This window comes from Drosophila mojavensis, unplaced genomic scaffold (assembly GCF_018153725.1).
Source record: "Drosophila mojavensis isolate 15081-1352.22 unplaced genomic scaffold, ASM1815372v1 contig_36, whole genome shotgun sequence".
Classification (NCBI taxonomy): domain Eukaryota; kingdom Metazoa; phylum Arthropoda; class Insecta; order Diptera; family Drosophilidae; genus Drosophila; species Drosophila mojavensis.
In genome coordinates this window covers 8,795,971-8,823,334 of record NW_025318858.1, presented here as the reverse complement: position 1 = coordinate 8,823,334, position 27,364 = coordinate 8,795,971, and the positions used below count along the sequence as shown (strand labels likewise).

The 27,364-nt window shown below is 36.3% G+C and overlaps 3 protein-coding genes across 4 annotated transcripts; 2 read left to right on the top strand and 1 right to left on the bottom strand.

Annotated features, from left to right (window-relative positions):
• Nucleotides 1-2,551: 2,551 nt before the first annotated feature.
• LOC6576367 lies at nt 2,552-5,062 on the bottom strand. 2 transcript variants are annotated; one of them, XM_032729240.2, is made up of 3 exons: nt 4,952-5,062; nt 3,010-4,879; nt 2,552-2,947 (listed from the first exon to the last, which is right to left on the bottom strand). In XM_032729240.2, exons 1-3 carry the CDS (start codon nt 4,952-4,954, stop codon nt 2,577-2,579), a joined length of 2,244 nt encoding a protein of 747 aa, XP_032585131.1. In that variant the 5' UTR covers nt 4,955-5,062; the 3' UTR covers nt 2,552-2,576. The 2 variants fall into 2 exon arrangements, with proteins under 2 accessions (XP_032585131.1, XP_002002358.2); XM_002002322.4 differs by having other exon boundaries at nt 2,701-2,947; nt 3,006-4,879.
• Nucleotides 5,063-10,035: 4,973 nt separating this feature from the next.
• LOC6576366 lies at nt 10,036-11,232 on the top strand. Its single transcript, XM_002002321.4, has one exon. The coding sequence runs from the start codon at nt 10,201-10,203 to the stop codon at nt 10,972-10,974; it is 774 nt and encodes a 257-aa protein (XP_002002357.1). The 5' UTR covers nt 10,036-10,200; the 3' UTR covers nt 10,975-11,232.
• Nucleotides 11,233-15,074: 3,842 nt separating this feature from the next.
• Nucleotides 15,075-16,501, top strand: LOC6576365. The gene is made up of 2 exons (XM_002002320.4): nt 15,075-15,253; nt 15,323-16,501. The coding sequence occupies exons 1-2, from the start codon at nt 15,251-15,253 to the stop codon at nt 16,424-16,426; spliced, it is 1,107 nt and encodes a 368-aa protein (XP_002002356.2). The 5' UTR covers nt 15,075-15,250; the 3' UTR covers nt 16,427-16,501.
• Nucleotides 16,502-27,364: the final 10,863 nt, after the last annotated feature.

Here is a 27,364-nt window from a genome sequence, read left to right as displayed (position 1 = left end):
AAATACTACAGAGAGAGAGAGAGAAAGCGTCAGAGAGTAACAGCGTCTGCTCAGCTAAATATAGTGCTGAATACACGACAGACGAACCCGAGAGAGCGAGTGAGAGAGAGAGAGGGAGAGAGATAGACCCGACACGTTGTCCAACTTTTTGCTTGCGGTAGGACAGGACCAACGAAACCGAAACTGAAAAACTGGAGCAACAGCAGCTGCAGCAAATGCCGGCATTTCGCGTATAAGAGAGCACGAACGAGAGAGAACGAACGAGCATACTCGACTGAGAGCGAGAGAGAGAAAGTAAAGGCAGAGGCGACTGAATAGGTATAAAAGGCATAAACTCGGGCACGTTATATTTTGAATTGAGCACAGCATAAATAAGCTAGTAAAAACTAACACAGAAAATGGAAAACCGTTTAGATGTATTATTTGTTCTATCAATTTAATATAGTTTATTTATATGTTAATTTAATATAGCTAAAACAATTTTTTATAAAATTTTTGTTTATATATTTTTAAATATTTTATTTTTATTTTAGATAATAAAAGATATTTAATTTATTCCTTATACTGAAAACAGAAAATATAGACAAATTTTAGTTATTTCTTAATAGCAATGTGTCTTGGGTGTCAATAAAATACAAATAAATATTAAAATTAGTCATAACTGCAGTTATAAGTAATATATTAAAATCTCTTATTAAATATAAAAAAAATAATGTATCTATGAAAAATTTATTAATTTATTAGATATTAAAATTAGTACAAATTAAGCACTGGCAACTGGGGCCTTCTTTGTGAAATAAATAAATATATTTTATGGTCTAATTTAATGTTTAACAGCAAACTTTACTTTAGCTTGCCTAAGGTTTGTGTCATTGCTAAAGCATGTAAACCCTTTTGTGTGCAAGCATAGAACACCTCGATAGAAAATAAATGTTGCAAAAAACTAAATAAATAAATAAATCTAAAAAATTTAATATGTATGTAATATAGAAAATGCATAAATATTGAAAATTATTTTATGATTTTTTCTAAATTATTCATATATAAATTTTATCTTTATATCATGAAAATTTATAAAATGGATTTAGTGATTTTGTATTATTACTTTTTTTTTTTTTTTTTTTTTTTTTACATATTTAATTCCAAGAGAAAATATCCAAATAAATCAAATTTTTGATTCGACTAAGAACAATTTTGACATATATTATGTAGTCTTACATATTATTATTATAACACATTATATTTTTTTAATACATCTAAATACCATAGTATTAAAGTCTAAAATAAATGGTAATCAAATGTGTGATTTGGCAATAAATTTAAATATAATTAGAGATAAATATTTTTATTTATAATATATTTTTTTTTTCAACTATTTCAGCTATACACCCTACAGAAAATCCTTCTATCTACAATATATATGAACATGATATTTTTCGAGCAAATAAAAACCTAAAAATAGAATAAAAATCAATTTATCTATTGTCATCCTCCCACGCATTGGATTCGTGAGTTTTCCATTTGGCCACCCCATTGCGACACTTTGAGTGCATATTTCCGTTGCATTTGTCGCATCGGCGTTTCGTTTGTCAGCCAAAATGCAAATATCGCACTAAACATAAATCGAAGCATTTTCAATAAATCCCCAAAGTGTAGCCCTCCCGCCCCACTCGTTCCCCTGACTCTGCCTGTCGCCCAGCAAAATGAAAAAAGGAAATTGTCAACGATATCTGTGAGACAAGAGAACAGTGTGTTTCACTATTTGCAATTGAATTTGCTGCTGTTGGTGATTTGACACATGCCCCTCCCCCGCACCCCCGCCACCATGAGCTTCTCCTGCTTTGCCAACTCCAGCAGTTTATGGGATATTTGTGCAGCAGCAAATTTAGTTATAGCAGAGCAAAAATTTATTGATTTGAAACGAAATCCGAATCAGCTAAATTTTTTTAAAATTATTTGTGGTATTATAAATAATCTTACTCACTTAATTTTTCAAATCTGTCATAGACTTTATCAGAAGCAACGCTTAAAAAGAATGAAAGCCTTTAAGTCGCTCTACAGTGCCGTTAACGCCAGGCTGGAAAAGACGCATACATATGGAAAAGCAAACCGCGAAAAGCCCTACCAAATGGAAAGCTGAGCCGTGTGGAAACTAACGTAACGGGTCTTTAATCTTCTTAAGTGCAGCCAAAGGCAGCTTTTCCTAGCTCTCTCTCCATTTATGCGCTATCAGCGGCGCAGCTGCTCGCCAACCAGACTGCATTGAGCTTCGCCAATATGGTTTATGGCTGGGCAGTGGAAAGTTTGTCAGGCCTATTTTTGTGAGGCTCTCTTCTCCTTTTTTTTTGTGCCCAGTTCAGTAAAGAAAGTTAAAAGAAAGTGCCAATATATTCACACTTTAAAAGAGGCTTTATAGATGGGGGAGATTTAGTTCAACAAATAATCTATCTATAAGAAGGCTATTCATGATATTGTCTGGTGATATTTTATATTTCAGACTATACGCGATATCTACTTTTCATAAGTTTTTCATTATCAGCACACATATATATAATATATTTTATATTTTATTTTATTTATTTCTTTAACAATGAAAATTCAGAAAATTTCTTATAAATGATCAATGAAAATTCAGAAATTTTTTTAAATATGATCAATTTCTTCTCGAAATAATAGTATTTTACCCGTCGCATTAGCCAACGAAAATAGATGGGATTCCGATCGGCGAATACGACCATTACGAATAGAAAGAAAACCAAAATTTGGATGCACGTTATCAGCGTTCGAAATATGCTAGAGTACCAGCTCTTTCTTTGAGCTCTTAGCTCTGATGGATGGAAATAGTTTTGTTCGTTTGGCAAAATTGCCAATTCGAATTCCCAACGAGCTCCAAATTTTGGATTTGGATGGATTTTTGCAAAGTTCACAGATCTGACAAGACTTGTCTCTGGAAAAATCAGCGAATGCAATTAGTGGAGTGTGATGTAAGCAGCTCATGAACGTACCTACCTCTCGAGGTCTCCTCAACCAGGCTGAAGAGCTCCTGTAGTATACTCCGTTCTGTAGATACTTGTACACCCATTGGCATCTGAGCAGTTGGTGGTTCGCTCTGATCTGCCATACGCAAACGAGGCGAAATGGCATTGACCAGAGCTGTTCTCTTCTGCGGTTTATAAATTGCAACTGTTCGTACATTGTTCGCTTCCACATTTTGCTGCTCTTTCGCCTTCGATTGTCTCTCTTTTACTTGCATTTTTGTTTGACTCATATTCTTTGCAGCTCTATTGCTCTTGATTACGATACTTTTCATTTTCATTATCAACATCTTGAACTTTGTGAACGCGCGTTGTTTCTTGGGCGATGCGCTCGAATCTTTACTGTCCATCATTTCCGCGTTCATCAATTCTTCATCTTCTGTGCCTAACAAGTACACCTGCTCTTCCTCGTCCGTGTCGTTCTCTAACCAGTCTTGCTTTGCTCCATTTTGTTCCGGTTTTTGTTGCTCTTTGCACTTATCCTTAACTTCTTTCCTCTTCTCAATCGGTTTTTTATTTGTGTTTATAACTATTCGTTTTTCTTTTGACTTCTCTGATTTCTTTGCTGTATTTAACTTTTTGTTTGTTATATCTGGCCTCTGCTGCTCATCCGTTTCCGTATCCATTTCCGTATCTTCTAGCCAGTCATTTACTTTCACTTGTTTTATCTTTTCAATTTTAATGTAATGCCGCTGCTTGCCCTTGTCCTTAATTTGTTTTCTTTTTTCAATGGATTTCTTTTTGATAGCATTCAATTTGCCTCTCGGCTCATTTACCTTCGTATTTCTGATTCTTGGTCTAAAATCCATTTTGTTAGACCCGCGAGGTCTAGGAGTTCTATCTGGATCCTCATAGCTCTTCGAATTGGCCACGGGCAATTTTTTGTTCATCTTATCGAGCTTAATACTTACAGCACTTCTCCAAACATTCGATGCGCTCTCGAGCTTTTTCCTGTTTATTCTCTCAGTTTTTCTCACAGTTCTCTTAGTTTGTTTAACATTTCTTTTTAGTTTCAAGTTGATGTTTATTCGCCCCATCTCCGCCGCAGTTTCTCGTCTGCTCGATAAGAGCTTGGAGTTGTTAAAGAACTGTAATATGTCCTTGTTGAGAGGCAGTAACATTTGCTCGTCTCTATAAATGATCTTGGTGGACTTTTGCATTGAAGTTGGTTCAGCGTCAGGCCGGAAACTCTGTTTCTTATGATCGGACAATATGTTTGTTTTGCTCTTTGGTCTATTGGACGAGCGCAGAACCTCTTGAGGGCTCAGCTTTTTACGCTGCAATGGTGATCCGGCTCTCTCTTTGGACTTGCACACCTTACGCTTGTCCTTCACCTTCTTGACAAAGTTCTGTATTCGCTCTATCACCTCTTTGCTGTCGATTAGCTGCACTTGTTCCGCATTGAGCAGATTGTCGAGGTTTCGTTTCTTAAACTCTCCCGTTTTGGGCTGATCCTTAATATGGCCAAATGTGGATGTATTCATGTTGCTATGGGGGAAATTCGAATAGTTTGGCGTTAATCTAGATTCGACCACAACTGGACTATTCGCACTGGGCTGAGGTGCTCCTGGATAGCTGGGCCTGAAGAAGCTCTCCATTTCCATGCCCAGCTCCTCCTTGTGCTTCGTCTGCACCCCAATCTGCTCGCCGTCCACGACCAGCCACTCGGTGTTGTGCGTTTTGTACATCTTATATGTTTTCCTGTTGATTCGAGCGGCTATGTCCATCAACGTGCTCTTCCTGGCCAGTCCGTAGTTATCGACCCGGCACGCAGGCCGCCCACTGGATGAGCTTCGCTTCGGCTTGCCCTCATCGGATTTGCGCGCGCAACAGGCTATATATCTCTGTATGGGAAATTTCGTGTATCTTATCTAGATCTTCATCTATCATTATATATATCATCGAGGTATACGAACCATAGTTTTGCATTGGTGATTATTAAAAAAATATATATATAAAAATTGTTGTTTTGTAATTTTTGACAGCTGTTCTCAGGATGATTCTAATAAAAGTTTTTTAGTTTTTATGTTTCCTTATCGTTTATTTGTCAACCGAATGTTGCCACAATCTTGATACCAATATCAGAAGCTTTTTATCCTTCCGCCATAATTGAAGCTTTAAGTTATGTCCATGGATTTAATTTTGTTGGACGCACAGTTTTCGCCAATCTGTTGACGTTTTAATGCCACCGCTGTCATTGTTGTTGTTGTTGTTGTTATTGTTATTGTTATTGTTGTTATTGGCACTACAGCGTGGGCCGCCTATTTTGCCAACGCGCCACGCCCCCTCAACTTCGCGTAATTTGTGCACCACTTTGGAGCGTAAAACTTTCAAAAAGTCATCAAAAGTTTATGTGTAGCCAGGACCACCTAAGTCGGGACATGATTCCTTCCGGCCGTAACGTAGCCTTGTCTTGCATATGTTTTTTTCTTTTCGTGGAATACCCATTGCAAGTTTCCTTTGAGGAGTATACTAGGTGAATGGAGAGCTAAGGTCTATTATTAGAGATTCCCATTATTTGCTATGGATGGAGCGGAATTTATTGTTCTGATTGGAGTTCTGCTCCACTGAACACTGAAATTTTCAGCTAATCAAGTGTAGTCTTCTCAAATAAGTCATTTATAATTTCATTTATATTCAGGGCCACCTAAATCGAAATAACTGAACTTAGTCTAGTCAATTCTGTCTGTTTTCGTATTTAACTCTTCTATAAGATTCTGAGAGCGTTATTGTTTGCTCTCAATAAGTGAAGCCCTACTCTAACCAACGAAATCTGATTTTCTATTAAGCATTTAAAAACTTATATATATGACAATTTGCATTTTTTAAAAATTATATTAAATGTATTTAAATTAAATCAAACATAGACTTTTGCAAGTACTAATATCCTATACAACTCGAGCTATAAATTTGATTTTTCCTACTCTGATATATTACATTTTTCGAATAGTCTAAACTGCTCTATCATTTTAAACTCATTCTAAGATCTAAGATATGCCAATCTATGTCTACTAAATACTTTTCACTATATGTATTTACAGCATATCTTTTAGTTGACTACATTTGTTAACAATCTTGGCTGGATGAATTTTCAACGCGTTGGCAACTTGAAAATGTAGTTTTGTTGTTGTTGCTTTTGTTGTTGCTGCTGTTTTATTAAAGCCTTTACAAGTTCATTCCAGTGCGCATAATTTTATGAGACGCGACTTTAAGCTCAAACGGTCTGCGCTCTGCGCACTAATTAGCCAGCAGCAAAAGGAAAATGCACTAAAAGTAAACTGATTCGATGCTATCGAGCTGCCATCCTTTGCTATATATATATATATACATATATATGCGTATATAAATTTATATATGCGTATTCTCCAGTCGCTGGTCAGCGCCATCAGTTGGCGCTGCGCTTTGTATTTCTGCTTCGTTTGCGACGCGTTGTAATTGCAAAAGTTTATCTTTATCTGGGCCACGGCCAGCTCAGCAGTGCCGGCAAATGGTCACATTAAAGTAATTACATTCACCGTTCCAACAAAGCTTGCACAGCTTCAGCTTCAGCTTCTGCTTCTGTTTCTTCTTCTTCTTCTTCTTATTTTGCTTTCACAGCATTCACAGCGCTCGCGTTAATTTGTTGCCCATGGTGAAAGAACGGTGAGTGCCATCAACGAAAGAGAGAGAATGAGATTGAGAGAGAGAGAGAGAGAGAGAGAGAGAGAGGGAGAGCGAATGAGTGAGCAAAGAGAGTATTGGTGTGCTCAACACAGCAAAGAAATCTGAGAGATTAGCCGGCTAAGATTGCAGCTAAGGCAACTAAACTGACTACAGTTGAGTTTCCGCTTGGATTTCTTCTAAAGGCGTGCTGAAATAATGCTAAATAGCGCTAACTCCAACCTGTTATGCCACAAGGAACGTTACACTTCTGCTTATTATGTGCTCTATTCAAATTATCCCTGAGGTGGGGATGGAGGGACTATGTGGGGCTCTGTAGGAATGGGCTTACGGTAAGATTTTAGAATATATTTTAGTAATATATAACAAAAATAATTTAATTGTATGACAATTATACAAAAATGATCAATTATTTAATTATTTCTGTAATTATTTCTCTTTCCCATTATCAAGATATCATAATAAAACTAATAAATACATATAAATATATCTATTATATATATATAAATATTGTATTTAAACTATTATTTCATTATAAATTTGTATAATATCTTGGACTATTTAGATTGATTTCTCATCAATCACTAAATCGACCAAGTCACAGAAGACTCTTAGCACCCAGCTTGGCTTCAGTTAAAAGACGAGATCAAACACAATCGAAATTTATTATGAGATAACATACTTTTATATAAGACACATACATGGATATAATTTTTTCGATGCATCATACGATTATACGATATTTTCACTCTATTCATTTGGTTTTCGAATATTAATAATAATTTTATTGAATATAAGAGCAAATACCATGGCCTGGATCTAACGACAGCAGGAATGCAAGGTAACATGACTCTAAGCTTAATTTTTTTTTATTTTATCGCCTTAGCAATACATTGACTACATTTATAAAACATTTATACCAAAGCGAAAAGTGACAAAAACTTGAAGCTTTCACATCTGAAACTTTGGAATATTTCAGTTAAAGTATGAACCTTTCTGTTCAATCCTCTCACCAGAAAAAAAAGGCTGTCGGTTAACTTGAAATCAGTTGCAAAAACCCTCGAGCCGTCACATCAAATAGCGATTGCATGTCCATGCAACACTCAACGCTCTGCGAGTATTTACTAATTCTTTTAGCTTTTGGCAACAAAAAAAAAAAAAAAAAAAAAAATAGAAGGCAGGAAGTGCACCGAGCTCTCACTCCCGTTAGCCGATTTGGTCAGATAAGCCGAGATATGGCACAGAGAGTGTGGCATGCAAAAATCGGGTTGGCTGCTGGCTGGCAGCAAAAGCAAACATTTTGTTTGTGCTAAAAATTTTGTGTGATTTCCCCACGGAAATTGATGATGGTGTTTGCTGAGTCGCAAACGTGTTGGAGGAGTTAAGCGAGACGGCGACGGTGACAGCGACGGCGACGGCCAAGAGACCAAGAGCAATAGAGCCCACCTACAGTGAATTTGTCATTTCCAGTCTAAACGTGCGGACAAACAGGAGCGGTCGTGGTTTCGGCGCGGGGGAGGCGTTGCCTGAGCGGAGCATAGGGACAACTCGAGTCTGAGTGCCTGCCTAGTGGCGCTCGCTACGTACGTTCGATGGTTCGTTTGTTTGCACGGATGTCAGCGCCATAACAACGAGCAGAGTGGGAGAGAGGGGCGCGCCGAGGGGGACAATTGTGGGAGTCGCAGTGCGTGTCGCTTTAACAAACCGGAAGTTACATGCGATGTAATGAAAAACGACAGAGCGGAAGTTGCAATGGGGCACCCAGAGTATACCCAGAATATGGCATACTACTATGTACATGCCCAAACGCACACCCAGAGCGAGCGCCAGGCATGACCATGAGCAGAGTTCTGTGCGTAGTCTGCGGGGGATTCGAGCTGAGCCCGGACTGGGGCGCTGTGCGCTGTGCGCTGTGAGTGAGTTTGCCTTAACGTTCCTGGTATTTATAGACAATTGGTTCGTGATTGTTGACAGCGCACAGCGTCGCCCAGAATGCCATGAACATCGGCATGACCATTGCCCAGCTGACAGTCAAACCAGCAGCCCTTGCTCGCACACACACACACACACACACACACACACACACACATGCAAACCAACTGAGCTGTGCGTAGGCATTTGATTTGTTTTATTTTTTTTTATTTTTCTTTTTTTTTTTTTTTTTTTTTTTTTTTTTTTTGCATGGCTCATAAAAATTCTACGAAATATGTTCGAGCTATGGCATTGAGCTGGCAGGAAATAGTGCGCAGTTCTCCGCTTTGTCAATTGATTTAGCGCTCGTGGCCATAGCAAATACGCAAAATTCCTTTAGACGGGATTGCCAAATGCAAAAAAACAAAAAAGGAGAAAAACAAAAAATGGAAATATATGCAAGCGACAAATATATTTTCCGTTTCCTGGGAATTTCAGCTATGTCTGTGCAATACAGTCTGTCGTTAATAAAGAGCGCAGCGTATGCGATTTTTATGAACTTCATAATTATGGAAACACAACAAGAGCTGCATTGAAGTCGAGTGGAAACACTTTAATTTCTCTTGGGACAGAAAGCAAATATATATATATATATATATATATATATATTTTTTTTTTTCAAATTTTATTTATTACTTGGAAAGTAAGTCGCGGCTAAAAATGTGCGAATTTTAATAATAATTATAGATAATAAAGATACTGAAAATGTAAAGTAAGAATGCTACAATCTTTTAGGGCCGAAAAGCAACAATTATTTTTTATCAACCTCAAGCACATACTTTTTATTTTTAATTTTATTTTTTTGCCAAAACCTTTAAAGAAAATAATCTATTATTATTTTTTTAATCAAATAATCAACATATATATATATATATATATATATATATATATATATATATTTTTTTTTACGACTTATTTACAATTGGAATCGTCTAGCACCTAAAGTGATAGCGTCTGTCTTTTATGTTATGTTATATACATTTTTCGTGTAGTAAAGATAATCAACTCTATAAGACAGGGGAGCCAACGAAAATAGGTTCAAAATTTCAAATCTCTTATAACGAAGAGAATTTTTGATTAATAATGATTAAAATAAATTTATAACTATATTTATTTGGAATGTATAATTTGAGATTTTATAATAACTCAAATAACTATGAAAAAAAATTTTAAATGTAATGATATACAATTAGAACATCTGAAACATACTAAATTTATTACGCATTTATAATATAAAAATTCGAACATCTCTCAATTATAGCTATACAACATTGAACAAATATTTGTTATTACATTTTTGAGCAAATGAAAAATCTTAATTTTTGACAGTCAGAATTATTGATTTTTCTTCATCGTCTCTGATTGTATGGAGCTACAACATTTATTAGTAACCTTTTCCTAAGTACACAACACATACTGCAGATGTAGAAAAAGGCATAGTTCTGACAGATATGAATTAGAACTAAAATATAAAGATTCAAAATTCTCGTGTATATTTATAGAAAAGCCAAACAAAAAATTCAAAACACTAATAATGAATAGGCATTCGTCGTCGAATTCCTGCTATGGGGTAGACCGAACACAGTTGCTACTGCAGGAAGAGACGGCCATGCAAAATAAAGGTCTGTTCAGCGTTATGGACTCAGTGCATCCGAGCTGCGGCGATATGAAAGCGGCAGAGGTGGAACGCATCGTGAGGAAGACACTGCTACAGATGCAGGATCTGTGCCGCTTTGTCGATGTGGAGAATGTATTGAGGTTTGCGGTGCCCAAGGTGCTCTACGACTTGCATGCGTTCGAGCGCCTGACTCTGGAGGTGCAGGAAATGAAGGAAGCCCTCAACTCCTACATACACCACTTCAAGGCAATGGGTAAAGATCTAGCGGAAATATTTCTAGACTTGCACAATATCTATACGAAACTCGATCAACTGGACAGGAATATGCCGAGAAGGTCGCGCGAGAAGCGCGAAAAGTATTTAAAGCGCTTGCGCGAAGCTGAGAATTTCCTCGAGAATGCCAAACACTTTATAGTAAAACAAAAGACGCCCACGCCCACTCCCACCGTCACGCCCACTGCAACGCCCACTGCAACGCCAACGAGCTCGACGCACAAGCAACGCAAGCGGGATAGGCTTGGCGACGTGACGCGGCAAACGCGAAGCGCTGAGAGGCGGGCATTTCTAACGAATATGATAATGGTGAAGAAATCGGACTTCTCCATGGAGCTCAATCGTAACAAAGACTTTTATATGGAAGCTGAAAGGGTTTTGAGAAAAAAGTACTGCAATAAACATGGAGTTCCATGAGATATATACACCAGATATATATATTTAAGGAAACAAAAGAAAATTTTTAGAGTTTATTAAATTATAACTATTGTAAGGATTAAATAAAGATGTTACTAGATAATCGCAATTGGCACTCATTCTAAAGGACTTTGGAAGAAAAAGGACAGCATGGAGATCCATAAGAAATCAGATATATATTTAAAGAAACAACAAAAGATATTAAAGTTTATTAAATTATATTTATTGTAAGAATTAAATAAAGGTGTTACTAGATAATTGTAATTGCCAATCATTTGAAAGGGCTTTGGAAAAAAGACACCAGCAATAAATATAAGGGCAAGGTATATGAAAAACAATTTTCTGTCAATTTTATTAAATTTATTATTTATTAAAGTATAATTATAATTGTAAGTATTAAATAATAATATTTTTATTATATATTTGCAATTGGCATAAAACAAAAGACAATTTTTACAGTTTATTAAATTATAATTATTGTAAGAATAAAATAAATATGTTACTAGTTAATTGCAATTGACACTTATTCTAAAAGGCTTTGTAAAAAAAAAAAAAAAAAAAAAAAAAAAAAAAAAAAAAAAGCAATAAATATAAAGCTATATGAGAAACAAATTTCTGTTCAGTTTATTAAATTTATTATTTATTAAATCATAATTATAATTATTGTATGAATTAAATAACAATTTTATTTGCAATTGGCACAAATCAAAAGAAAATTGTTAGAGCTTCTTAAATTGTAATTATTGTATTTTAAATAAAAATGTTACTAAATAATTGCAATTGACATTAAGTCTGACCTCAAGTAAGCTAACATTTTGGGTTATCTTCGACTCTCTATATGGAGGCAAAACTTAAAAATTGAGGCCAAGACTCAGGCACTGTGGCACAAGTGCTATACAAACAATGCCAAATGCTGTGGTAAGCCACTCGAAAAAAAAAAAAAAAATACAAACATACTTGACTGTGAAATGCTTTGATTGTTACCTGAAGTGTATCTGTATCTCAAGCTCTCTTTCTGTCCCTGTGTGTGTATTGGTGAATTTGCATACGAAACGTTGCCAAAGTGGCAGTTCGATTGGCTTCCTGCTGAATTTCGGTGCTCTTCCATTCCATTACCGACTTCATGCTGACAGCCACACGGGACAGAACAACACTTTAAAGTGTCTGTTCGTGTGTGTATGTGTGTGCTTGTGTGTATTTGTGGCTTTTCCAAGCTCATTTTCTTTTCTTTGGCATTTTCATTTAGGCTGCTAATCGCATACGCAAATTTGAAAATCCAATGGAAAATGTTGTACTGCTTTGTTTCTGGCCAACACAATTGGCTTTGTTATGACGAAATGGCAAAGAAATCAACAGCAATTTAGATGCCTCGACCAAATGCATCATCTATGGCATGCAGCATGCATAATGGCAGCGAGGGTCTACACAAAAATATGTTGAATTCATTTTGAGGAATACTAAAACATTATATTGAATTTATGGAAATTAAAAAAAAAAAAAAAAAAGAATAGGTAGTTAGATGGCTATTATTTTGAGTGCTGCAACTATAATTAAATAAAAATATAATATAAAATAATATAATTTATAGATTAAATAAAATAAATATAAGCATAATACATTGAATAAATTAAAAACGAAAATTAAAATATTCGGTTGCAAATTTATAGAATAAATCCCATTAACATTATTATTTATTATTTCATTTATATATTTATACTTATGTTTTCCTCAATAATATAATTAATATATAATAACTAAATAAAAAACAAAGTACAAATTCTTATTCTTTTAAGTATAATAAATCCCATTAAAAATTTTTAACATATTTTTTCACTAAACAAACAAAAGTACGAGACTTTTTTTTTTCTTAATTAATACAAATGTGTTGAATGAATCCCATTAAAATTATTATTTTTTTTTTTTTTTTAATTATTAGTATAAATAATAAAATAAAATAAAATTAAATTAGTAGATTTTTAGTTCATCAAAGAAAACTTTTCCTCTGCTCAAAAATACTTAATTTTTCTATCCACCCTCGATGTTTTTTTAATGGTTACCAGCTGCTGCTCAGATTGAATTCTTCCGTTGCTTGAGCTACGGGGCTTTTAAGCAGCATGAGATATTGTGGCTGTCTGTCTGAGTGGGGTTAATTCGATTATCGATATCCATAGCAGTAGCAGGCGATAATTGATTTTAGCAAACGCTGCAAACGATTAATTGAACGCAGACTTGGCCCAGAGGCTCAATGGACCAAGGGGACTACAATTGCTTTGCTTCTCCATATAACACTCACACACGCACACATACACTCACTCACATTTATTGCCAAACAATTGAAGCCCAGTGCTTGTGCTATTCCATTGTTGTCTTTTTTACTGCTGAGCTGTATGTGTGTGTGTGTGTGTGTGTGCACTCAAAATAATAGCACAGCACATAGAAGACAAGTACCAGGCTCCACTTTGGGGTGAACTCAGGCTTGACTCCAAGGCAGGCTTGGGCATTGCGCGAGGGAGACGTCAGGCGGTCGGCAGGAGGCATGAGGGGGGAGGCTTGACTGCAGCCTGTAATGGCAGCATTTACTCAATTTTAGTACATAGTAAACGTATTTCTTTTATGGCCTCGAGGTTATTTGTGCACTGCAGACTTTGCTGCGTTCTATATTTATTTTTCAGTGTCCAGTCGCCCAGTGTTCTAGCTTCTGTTTCCAGTTGCCAACTCTCAGTTCCTAGTTCCCATTTACCATGCCCATTCCTATTCTCGTACCCATTCCCATTCCCATTCGTACACAAACACAAAGCTACTATATATCCTGACACAATATAAACGAACTTCGTTTCCTGAGTGGCCATTTTACTGGAAGGCTTTTCATATGTATGTCTAACCACCCATTCGCCTAGCCATACACGTCCATTCGTGCCCCCGCTCCTCCTAGCCCTCACTCAAAACCTTGGCAAATACTCGCAATACAAAATATGATAAAGCACTCGCTAACATCACTGGGGCAGATGCTGTTGTTGTTGTTGTTGCTGTTGTTGTTGTTGCCTTTGCTTCTGGTTTGCTTTTAATTGCTTTGAAGTAAACACTGAGAAATGCCCCTCGGTACATTCATAAATATAATTGCCAGTCAAAAGATGCGGGGGGAGGGCAGCTACAAAAGTTTTCGGATTGCTGCCAAATTAAAGGCCCCGCCATAAGCTTAACCAAAAGTATGTGCACGTGTGTGGATGCCTGATTTAATTTAATAATGCAAAATATTAGTTCATATATTCACAGCCAAAGGTAATTGTATTAGCTATTGTTTAACAGGAATTAAAATAAATAATCTTGTACATGATTTTCATAATTATTTATGTACTTTTATATATTTGTGTTCCATTCGATTTACATGCTATTATATTTAATGATATTTTATTATTATGTATCAATTGTAAATTTTTTTTCTTTTTTTTTGTAATTATGAAAAAATCATTTGGAAAAAAATTAAGCTTTAAATTGTGCTAGAAAAAATATACAGTCAAAAGACTAAAAGCGTTGGCAGCTGCATTAGGCCATAAATTTATGGCCTAAAAAGTAAACAGTAAATAAATGTTTATTGTTTTTGTTTCATTCGTTAGCTTTCGCAGCTCTTTTTGCAATAATTATTTAACGTTTTACATTGTTTAGTCGGCGTTTTTGTTTGCCTGCCTGCCTGTGTATGTGTGTGTGTGTGTGTGAGTGTGTGTGTGTGCGTGTGTGTGTGTGTGTGCGTGTGTGTGTGTGTGTAAACCGGCTTTTGTTTGTTGTAAAGATTTAAAACGATTTGCATATTGTGCAAACGTTTCATGAATGATTCATGAGTATTACCCAAACAGATGCTAACAATGATTCGATTTTCTATGTCGGCAATGTCACAAGGACACGACTCTGAAAATATGATATATATATATATATATAAATGTATATAGAAATATATACATATATAGGTATTTAGTACACTTGGCTAAAAGCCTGAGTATTTAAGTTATGTTTAAAATATAAATATTTATTGATACGAAATTCCATTAATATTTAAAGCTCGCATTCGAATTAAATCCATATAAATTCTATGTTGAAATTTAAATAAATTAATATGCGTGAGCTTAAATGTCAGAATATATACATATATATCTTAAGCTGTGGAAATTTTGTTATTACATATTTTTGTAGAGTTTGCTTTAGCAGAAAAGGTAAATGCAAAGCATCCCGCTTATAGGATACACGCATACACGCACACACACACACACGCAGATTGTAAATAATGGTAAGTATTCAGAATGAAGTTAAAGTTGAGTAAAAAATATTCAGATATATATATATATATTTTATATAGAAACGCGTTGCTTGTAAAACGACTCCCAATCGGGAAGCATCCCATTGCCAGGGCAATGCGTGCGGCAGGAATATGGAAGTCAAATCTTGGGTCTTTAGGAGAAATACTGGCGATCAGACGACATGGCTGTGCACGCAGAATGAAATGATTGCCATTCAGAACAAGCACATTGACGAGCTGGGCATCAATATATTCAATTACACGGAGCCCCATTTCGAGGCAATCGCACAGCCAGACCAAGAAGCAGCAAATGCAGAAATTGCAAGAGAAGTAGGCGAAATAATACCATCGGCGGCAGTCTTTGAACGTATTAGTGCCCAATGTTTGTATCAAGTCGTTAAGCTGAGTCTGGCAGCGAACCCCTTGGATGATGTGATACGTATTTTATGGCCAGGCCTCAGGAGTCGTTTATATCGCGAGCGATTGCACTGCACTAAGCCAAACACAAAGATCGTAAAGACACAAAAGTTGGACAAACTGCTGAATAGCCAACACGTTAAGCAGATAACCAGCCGAGAGGTGTTCGACAGAGCAAAAGTTTCCAATCAGCATCGAATGCCACGCCAAAGTCGAGTTGTTAAGGAGGTACATCGAGCCGCTCGCAAGCAAAGCCAATTGCTGATATGCCTGAAACTGAGCTGGCGCAGGAGACACTGTGTGCCAGGTAGATATGTTGAGATAGAACAAAAGTTGGAGTCCATAAAATCGGAAGTGCCATACACGGAGTCCACTCAAATCGTCCACTGGATTAGTGTGGAGCAACAAGAAATGGTCAGCCCACGACTGCCTCAAATACAGCAAACTTCCACTGGACATCGCATTGAATTCGAGCTGCTTGGGGTTGAATCAAAAGAGCTGCTCCTAAGGGAAACTGACAAGCCCGAAATGCTGACGATTCCAATTAACAGGAATCGCTTGTGGATATACGCATTCTTCTTCCTTATATACACTGTGCTGCTCGTATCGCCCAACATTATTGAGTTTAGCACTTGGTCTTTGGCCGAGGGCTGCGATAGTCCCCTTCAGGCGTCGAGCTATCGACATGGGAATAGTAATTGTCAGATAGGAACTACTTTAAGCAATCATGGATCCGCTGCTACATAGATTATGCCCCTAAATTAGAACTCATTTCGTATGTTGGCATTGTTGAGTAGAGAATAAAGTTCTTAAATTCGCAAATTTGTTTGCATTGCATTGTATCTCTATCTTTGCATCTGAATCTCTTATCAGCTTTTTCTCATCAAAGTCTCTTAGAGGGCAATCTATGGAAAAAACGCTAGCTGAACGTGTCGTGACTATCGTGAGTGGCATTCGTGGCCATCGTGACTGCTTTGTTCGCATAATGAGTCGCAAAGTCAAGTCCCACAGCCGCCGCATGGCAAATGCAAGTCAAACAAATTTAAGTACTTTTATGCGCCATAAGAGGCACCTGATAGAAATCTTTTATTTGAGTAGGTCGCACCAGCCAACCACCCAACCACCTGGCCAAACAAGCAGCTAACCACCCGCTAAGCTACCTATTGCAACGGCTGCAGCGAGCTTTTATCTTACAGTCTAAATGCACTTTGCATATGGCGCTTTTTATTCGCTCTCTCTTTCACACATCTCTCACTCGCTCTCTCTCACTCTTTCTCGCTTATTCTCTCTAGGGTAGCTATCATGTGCGTCTTTCATATCTTTGCGCTTTGTGCGATTTATGAATTAACTTTTTTGAATGAAGTCAACTTGCAATACAAACACACATACAGACAGTGAAAGAGGGTGAGAACGAGAGGGGGGAAGAAAGAGAAAAAAGACATGGCAAATCCTTACAAATGCTAGCAGACATATGTAAAAAAGCTGCGCTGCAATTGCACAAAGTGAAACGGGCTCCCAAAAGCCCCAACCTCTCCTCCCAATAAGATTTTGTAAATGGCGTATAAATAATAAAAAAAAAAATATATATATATATATATAAAAAAAAAAAAAAAAGCCAGCGTGCAGCGTGGAAATTTTTGCAGATTGCTTGAGCGCTGATAAATGGCAACTGCTCCCATGTCTTTGACGCGATTTCTCAACAATTTGAAATACGACGCAACCTCTCCCTCTCTCTCTCTCTGTCTCTGTCTCTCCCTAGTATTCTCACTCATTCTCGCACTCTTTCTGTCGCTCTGCATATCATATTAGTTGAACTTTTGTGCATGCCTATAATTGAAATGCCGCTCTCACTGACTGACTGATTGACTGACTGACTGCTTGACTGTTTGGCTAACTGTCTGTCAGCTTGCCAGTGAGTGAATGACTTGAGTTGCTTTTGGCTTTGCGTTTGTTTTGACATAATTTCCACTTGCCTGCAAAAAGTGCCTGCATTATGTATAGCATCCGCCCATATTTGCTGATTGCATATAGATAGAATTTGTCTTGCGTGTTTACCGAGCTGAGTCTTTGGACCTGCACTGACAGCACGGCTGCATGTTTGCGTCTGTGCGTCTGTGTTTCTCTGTAATGCGGGCAATTGTTTTTTTTTTTCCTTTTCTTCTTCTTTTTTCGGATAAAACCAGATATCATTCTCATGTGAATGGCAAATGCATCAATGCGTAGCTAGATATCTACGCTAAACTAGTTCATTGCTGTTTGAGAGCTTTTAATATTTAACTCACATATGACAAATGCATCTGAATAGCTCTTTGATGCGAATTCGATGTTTGCTCTGAATCCCTGAAACCCTGCGCAGCTGTGCCACTGCATTGAAATAGTTTGTGTCTTTTTGTAAGTCAAATAAGCTAAGCCACAAATGAGCTGCATTTTTTCAGACTTACACAAAGAAGACCCTCTATAAGCGTTTGCCATGTAATATTTAAATATGCTGGGGTTTATTATAAGAGCTTTAAAGTTTGTTAACTAGTGGCACTAGTTCAGATATAAATTAAATAATATAGATTTTCATTATCATCGGGTTTGGTAATAACTAAATTTCTATCCTAAAAACTATATATAAAGACTTCACTTCTTAAAATATTTGAAGTCTCCCATGATGTAATATAGAGTATTATATCATTTTCTACAAGTCAAATATGTTTGATATTTGTATAAATATAAATTAAACTTTCTATATCAGCACCAGTGGAACTAGTTCTAGGTCTAAATTTATAATGCAATTGGAAGAAATATGAATACCAAATCGAAGTGAAGAAAGCAAACTTTTTAACAGAGAACTTGATGGAGGAGGACTGTTAATGAAGTTAAAATAAACAACATTTAGTAGAAAGTTTTGATGTTCATGCGATTCAGCTACACTCGAAAAGTCAAATGAACTGCGTGAGCGATTTAATCGTGAGCTATTTTTGATATTGATTCCGCGTCATGCAAGGCACTTAGTTTGTAACTTCCACAGCTGCAGTGATAAGAATGCGATGAGATTGCAATAATTTGAAAAGTATTTGCTCGAGTCGCTAATATTAATTTCCCCAACTTTGGCCAAAGTACAAAAGTCATGCCCACAAAAAAAGAGAAAAAATTCCTTATATAAAGCTAAAGAAAGAGTGGCCAAAAAAACTCTCAGGAGTCATAATCATTGTGGTGCAGAGCGTGGCAGACTCACGCGAATGTCAAAGTTAATGTGCTTCAATGTCAAATTGGAAAAAAAAGAAATAAAGAAAAAACAGGCAAATAAATCTATGGACTAGCAGCAGTGCTTGATTTGGCCAGGCCTGAAAGAGAGTGAGAAAGAGAGAGAGCGAGAGAGAGAGAAAGAGAGAGAGAGAGAGAAAGAAACAGAAAACCAACGACTAGACGTTTTATGGCTGTCATTGTTGAGCATTCGATTTGAGCCAAGAGGGTACGAGGTTCAAACTCTGCATTAAGAGTGGGGCTTTGTCTTTGTGTCTAGCGGTTAAGTGCTTTGACGCCTATGGCCCCGCCCAATGCACAAACCAAAGCGTCCTTTGACGCGTCTAGCAGCTTGTCCTTTGTTATTTTTTCCTCTCTTTTCATTTTGTTTTTCTTCTCTTTTGTTTTTTGTTTTTTTATAGGGAAGACTAAACATAAAAATTATGTTGCAGTGGTTTTTATTTATGACGCGAGTATGAATTGCTTTTCTCTGCTGCTAAGCTAAAATTTATGTCTCTATTGTTTTGAGCGCATTGCACATCATGAATCAATGATGTGTGATACACACACACATACACATATAGTATATATAATGTATATTTATATTTATACACATATGTGTATGGTATTTATATCTGCATTCTAATTCAATAAGCAAGCTATTCAATAAAGCCGCATCGTACTATAACTCATTAAATATTGCCTCATATGGATAATAAATGGTTTCGCATTTGGTTTATTATTCGATCGATCTGTTGCTGTTAATTGTAATGCATGCCAGGATTTTATGATTGAAATACACATAAGCTGCTCAGCTGTAGATAATTGAACTGTGGTAATATTCCTAAATTCGTGCTGTGTGGCAAAATATTAAGATATAATAATAGTAATAATATAGGCGAGTTACAGTCACAATAGATTTATAGATGAATATGTATATAATGGCATATAACAATTATGTTATGTGTAATGTTAATTTGTAAAATACGTACTTATAAAGTAAGAAATGATTAAAATAAAAATAAAAATGAAATGCTGGAGAAATAATGAAAAAAAGTTAAGAGAAGAGAAGAGCACCGAGTATAGAAGACAGGAAAGCAGCTTTAAACAAGTAAGAAGGCTCCAGTCGAGACTGCTCGACTAGGAGATACCCTGAACCCTCCAAGCTGATACTCTAATCATTCTGCACTTCTTCTATGTACACATACATACACATGCACTTATAAGCGCTCTGCTAACTGCGCAGTAAGCAGCGGCTGCGCTGGGCTGCGCTGCAATGTGGGCAATATTATGACAATTTATTTGTTGAATAATTTCTTTTGTAGACATACAATCTTAATGAAACTTTCAGAGCGTAATCATATGGTTAAAATGTGTGTACATTCTAAAGCACAAGTCTCTAGTACTTGAAATGCGTTTTTTACAAATTGGGGGAGAAGGGGGCGTGGTATCCAAAATCTGTAAATTACAAAATCTTTGTGTCCATTAACTTTATACACAACGCAAATTTGAAGTGTCCAGGTTTAAAAGTGTTCAAACTAGACTGAAAAAACCAAGTCGAGTTTTCGATTATTCTCGATAAAAAAGTTATCGGATGAGTTATCGAAAAAATAAAGCAAACTCGTACTGCCTATGGTATACACGAGTATGCATGTCAAATTTCAGCTCTCTAGCTCTTACATCTTCTGAGATCCTTTTGCTCATACGGACGGACGGACAGACGGACAGGGCTATATCGACTCAGCTCGTCGTCCTGATCAAGAATATATATACTTTATGGGGTCTGCGATGATTCCTTCTGCCTGTTACATACTTTTCACAAAACCATTATACCCTGATTTCCCATTTTCAATGGGTTCAGGGTATAAAAAAGAAACGAAACGAAAGGAATGGAACAGAGAACAGAAGAAGAGCGAAGTGAAGAGCATAGCGTAGAAAAGACTGAAGATTTGGAAAGAAACGAAATGAACGGAATGGCGAAGAACACTGAAGAAAAGAAAAGTGAAGAGAGAGAGAAGACCTAGCTTAAGAAACGAAGCGAAATGATCGGAATGGAGATGAGAACAGACACGATAGAAACGAAGTACTGAAACGAAATGAGAAACAGAATTAAATGACTTCCTATTCTAATATTGCTCATGATTTGAAAAGCTTTTTAACTATTCGAATGTGTTCCCCCAACCTTCATATGTCATAACAGTTTCCTACTTTTAAGAGTTCTGCCAGAAAAGCAATATCAAAATCTTTCTTTTCATTTCCATTCGTCCTTTCGGAAATATTTTCGTATTTTCATCTTTGTTCTTTTTTTTATTTATTTTTTGTTCTCTCACTTCCTTTCATTGGTTTGCATATTTATTTGGCACACACATATATAGGAGGCCATGCTAAGTGCTGCCTGCAACTTGGCTAGCTCTGTTTAATGAACTGTACATGAGGAAATTATATTTTGCCCAGGCAAGCCAACAGCCAGCAGCCAACAGGCAACAGCCAAGAGCAGTACAGATACAAAGAGTGTGGGAAGAGTGTGTCACGCATAGATACAGATACAATCTCACATGCTATACAAATGCACAGTTTAATTTTTGCTTGTCAAGCTTAATTTGCGCTTCAATGCATTGCCTGCCTGCGTGTGTGTGTGAGTGTGATTCTGTGTGTGAGGATTGCATGCACGAATGACAGGACACGGCAGGCGCTGCCACAAGAACAAGAAGAAGAACTCAAGGCAACAGCAACAAGCAGCGACTCTATGCGAGAGCTGGGCAAGAGAAGTTGTTCGCTTGTTCGCTCCGTCAGCATTTGTTAGAGAATGTTGTCATTCGGCTGGCTTGACAGCAATATAATTACAGTGAAGCTTATAAATAACCCGACTTGCATACAGACCCCATACGGTATACATATGATATTCTTTATCAGAGCGACGATCGACTTTGTTTCTAAAAATCGATAACTATTCCTATCGATTTTTATTTGAATTGGCAGCTTTAGTTTTTTTTTGGTATGTTGATCCCCATAAGTAAATAATATTGAAATATCAGTTTATCTAAGGGCTAATGGAATCTCTTAGTCAAGCAGTCTCAACTTATTTGTTGGTTTTTTTTTTTTTTTTTTTTTTTTTTTTTTTAAGAAATTTTTATTTTTTTTTTACATTTATTTATTTATTTTTTTATTTTATTTAAACAGGCTTTTTACTACCTAATTGGCAAGTTGAACATAAGACACAATTATTTACAGTACAACACTACATAAATTTCATAACAATAACAATATACAAAAACATCAACAAACAATAACAATTTTTAAGTAAATCACATTCAATTTTACTTGATACATTTTTATAGGAACCTCGCAGGGAGGTCCTGTGGATGGCACTTCTTGAGTCTTATTTTTCTGGCTACTTTCTTAAGTCTTCTCGCCAAAGGGTTTGGGTGGCCTTCGAGTCTTGCAAAGTAGCTAGCAGCTACCTTTTGCATTACGTCTCCAACTTTGGGGACCCTGAGATCTTTTTCAATGTACATGCGTACCAGGGAGCGTTGCAAATTTGCCGGAGAATTTTTGCTTGCGCAACTCTTATTTTTTTTAGGTTTGATTTTTGCCGCAATTCCATAGATTTGAAGCGCATATCTCCATATGGCGCTGAGTATTGCTTTATAAATTGTCACTTTATTGTATAGTGACTTATTGGCCTATACCCATCTACTTCACTAAGACTCTTTCCAGGCTTTGGGATCATTTTTATCTGCGCTGTCTTCCAGATGTTTGGGAAGTGTCCCAGCCTGAGCATATTGTTTAGGATCAGCACTATAAATAGAAGAGCTTTTTTGGGTAGGAGCTTTTTAATAATATTTATTACCTCTTCCAGTGTGACAAGCCGTACAGGCAGAGTCATCTGGAACGGCATATCCAGCTGCAGCTCAACAGTTCTTTGCGTAGCTTCGTCGGTGTAGTTGAACGGCATGAATCGCTGTTGTAGGCTGTCTGCAAATGTATCATCTTTTTGCTGGCTGGAGTAACACCATCTACCTGCCGTATCATTAATCGGTACTTTTGGAGCTGCAATTTTTTTAAAACGACTTGTGAGCTTCCAAAGGGAGTAGTTGGAAGACGCATCCGTGTCAGCATTTTCCAGCATTTTATCAATACTGCGTTGCTTGATTTTAGCGAGGACCTTTTGTACGCGATTGGAGATTCTTTTATAAATCTGGTGGACGCGTATATCTCCCGTTCTCACATACTCTTTCCTCAGCCTTCTCTTCATTCGCAATAAAGTAGCATCATTTGGGGGCAGCATATCCTGATGATGCTGTCTTGTATGACGTACATATTCTGGGGTCGCGTATGTTTTTACATTTCTAAAATTAGAAATGCGCATATTTAAAAACTTAGATCATTCAGAGTTCAGGGCATCTCCGAGTCGGGCTCCGCAACGAAAGCTTTCATAATTGTTTTGATATTCACTTAGTCACACTTCAAATAGTCAGACTTTATTACATATATTCGTTTTGAAGCTGTTCACAATGTGAAATTATGCCATGCTGTTTGTCATGCCAAAAAATGCTGTTATGAATATAAAATAATTATCAAGTAGACCTTTTGCGATAGTAAAAGCTCCAGAGCAACCGCACAGGACCTTGCATGTCTCGCAGACTGTGATATTATCCACTTCGGAGGGTCGAAAAATTGGATGACATTTGCCATCACTGCTACCAGAGCATACAATATCCGACAATTCGCCTAAAATATCGTAGTTTACAAAATGAAAATAAAATATATATATAAATAAACATATTTATATGCTTAATTATTTATTCATATGCATTTAAAAATGCGAAATTACCAGATATTGTGAACCCGGGATTCAGGCACTTTTCCAACTCTGGAGCCGGATCACCTTCGTTATTCGTATGCACTATTTTTCTTCTATCGTGCTTTTCCATGGAATCGATAAAAGTTTCGTTTACTGTACAATTTTCCAACATTGGGCAGTCAGCGCATATATTTGAATATCGGCTTTTCGCATCTGTGAAAATTTCGAATGATTTGCCACAGATTTTAGAATTTATAGATTGTACCTTAAGCCTTTTATAAGGATGCTTACGTGAACTTAGATAAAGAAATGAACAGCCAAAAAAGATAATCACAATTGTAAATACTTGCATTTTCGAATTGAACTATAATATTTAATATAAGAGAACTGACGATGAATACAAACTCTACGAAACCTTATTTTTTCTTATATATTGGGCAATTCTCTGGTGGCGAATGTGACATTCGTACGTTTTTGAGTTAAAAAAAAACGAATGCCAAAACTTTTTTTTATTTTGACGAATAGTGAATTCTTTGGCTCTTGATTAGCTCTATAGTTGGAGCTAAATCTGATTTCAGGCAAATGTAACTAACAAGAATAATCACAAAAAACCAAGAGGTTATTATGAATAATTTTAAATTATTAAAAATTTGCACATCTTTACAATGTTTTTTATTTGATTCAAAAATATTGAGTAGTTTATTTTTTTTTATTATTTTTTAGTTTTAATCAGGGTCGAAGGTGACGTGTCGAATGACACATTTTTTCCACCATACTTTTTTAATTTTTTTTTTTTTTAATTTGTTTTTTTAATTTGTTAGTAATTTTACATGAATAAAAGCCTTTGAAGTGATTTAAAATATATTCAATTTATTAATTATAATAAAATAGAGAAAATTCGAAGTATCCAATTTCATTGCATGGATTCTCCTTTCTGGAGAAATGCCCATATTTGGAAATAGTTTGCTTGTAAAGGCTTTAATATTGATATTTGACATTTGCAGTGTTCCATTATGCTCGAGGTGTGGAGCATTTAAAATGTGACATCACATGCATTAAAATAAATTATGCAACAAATATGATCAAATCAATATAATTAAACGTAAGGCTTTAGGCAGTAGACAATAATTTTGTTGTTTTATTAAAAATTGTATTATTATATATTATTACTATTTTTTATAATTTTTGTATTTTTACTTATTTACTTAGATCATTTATTTGCATATTGATTTTTAAATTTATTTACCTATTTATTTATATTATGAGTAAGTTGCACTTTTAGCCATAGCAATTGATTCGATCTCCGCGTATTTCAGTTATATTATTGAAATTGATGAGCCTTGCGGTTAAGTTGGCTTACTTTAGTACCTTTGGCTAAATGCAAAATGCGCCACGACCCAAACGGAAGTGGGGCCTAACAACCTCTACTTGATAGGCTATTAGCGATGCCGTCACGGCCAGAGGAGAATAAGGCGAAATAACGCTAGCCACTAATGCGCATTGATTTTCACATTTCCACTGGCGTCATTTTGCATTGTTGTTGCTGCTATTGTTGTTGTTGTTGTTGTTGTTCTTGTTATTGTGGCTGATATATATTTTTTTCCTTCTGTAGCATCTAATGGCAGCGGATGTGGTTAAAAGCATTTGCCCAGCTACCTTTTACATAGACCATTAAATTTGCATTTGACGCTGACTGGCTCGATTGCCCGAACAGGAATTTCCATATATACATGGATATATAAGTATATATAATAGGAGAGGTAAATCAACTTAAAGAGAACTTAAAAACATTTAAATATTTAAGCAGATAGTAACAGACTATGACTATCGGAATAACTGGCATATAATAGTACTTAAAGCATTATAAATATATAAATGAAATTGTAATAAGAATATCTAGCTTTATAGTGAAGCTGCATTCAAGTCGTCTGTTACTGGATGAGATCCTGCTGTGTAAAGATGAGTGAATAAAATTTCTCATTCAGAGCTGGCATCGTTGCATTGCTTTAAAGGCATGAGACATCAATCGGAAATTTAGTATTATTGCATGATCATAATCAAATGGATATATATTTTGTATATTAGATAACTCCATAGCTGGTATATATAGCTCTGATCAATAATACCACTCTCGTTTGGTATTGTATATGTATATTGTATATGACACCGCAAACTTGTCTTTTGTCTCCCACTCTTTCGTTTAATATTTCTTAGCTTGATATATATTTACTAATATTCCAACTCTATGCACTCGAATGCCAATGGAAATCAATCAACTGTGCGCAGTTGCTGCAGTCAGGCATGAAATTGAAAACGCTAAATAGCTATGAAATGCACAGCTTTAAGGAATTTTTCAAAGGATTGCCCTGTGAATGTGTGACTTTTCGTAACCAGTACAAGTGTGACAATCAGGCTACGAATCCTCAACAACAACACTTGAGACCAACAACAACAACAACAACTACAACAACAGCAATAGCAACATGAGCAAAAATGCGCAACGTTCTTTGAGGCGCATTAAACGTAAAGAGGTTGAAGCGTTTGGAGAGTTCTCTGGCCAGAAGCTGTACGTGATTTTATCAAAGAAAAGCAAAATATAAACCGCTTGCCCCCTCCCCGCTCCTGTGCTGACACATTTTGCCCATACCAAGCGGTACGCTTAGCTGTCTGTCTCTTAGCTGAAGGCCCGGCGGCTGCGTCAAAATATGCCGCAATCAGGCTGCAAAACATTTTCATTTATATTTAAATACAAGAAAAGCGGCGCCAGAGATGCGAACGCGTTTTCGATTATGTTTAGATGGTATGTGTGTATTTTTTTGGTCGAGGGTGGACAGCTTATCGACGCCCACGCACATGCTGCCAGAGGGGGGGGGGCGAGCGACAGAGAGGTGGGGCGAATGGCAGAGACTGTATCTGGCTGGGATGTGGGTGCCATATTTATTGCGTGCCATGATTTATTATAATTTTATGCATGAATCTGTGCAAAGTGGTGGGCGTGGTGCTAGGTAAAATGAGCTCAGTGGCCAATCTTTTGACATTGCCAAATGAACGTTGCCTCCAGCTGCCCCCCCAAAGCTCCTCCATTCACAATTGCAGTTCGCAGCATATTCATACATATTCTGCTGCTCTTGTCACAATGGTCGTCAAATCTATTGTGAATAACAGGGAATTTGCTGTACAGTTTTTGATGAACCTTTTATAAGTAATTTTTACTGTAGTGTGTGGTTGAAAATTTATATAGCAATAAATATTTTTATAATAATAAATGCTAGTCATTAATTTTAGATTTGAATGTTCTACTGCAGAATTCAATTTTATTGACAAACTTAACACATGTTTAAATATCATAACTAGCATCAATAAAAATATTTAAGTTATGTATTTATTAATATAATGCAACTTTCCTTATCTGCATTTGTCCTGAATCATATGCTCTTCATTCGCATAACATAGACTCGCTTTCTCTTTCTCTCTCTCCCTCTATCTTCTCAGAGTAATCTTTTAGTATATTAAATGTCTCTCTTCTCTCAAATTTTCTTATCCATCTTTGTCTTGCATCATATACTGTTCATACGCATAATACATGTAGGACCCGTCTCACCCTCTCTCTCACTCTCTCTCTCTCTCTCTATCTTCTAAAAGTCTTTTAG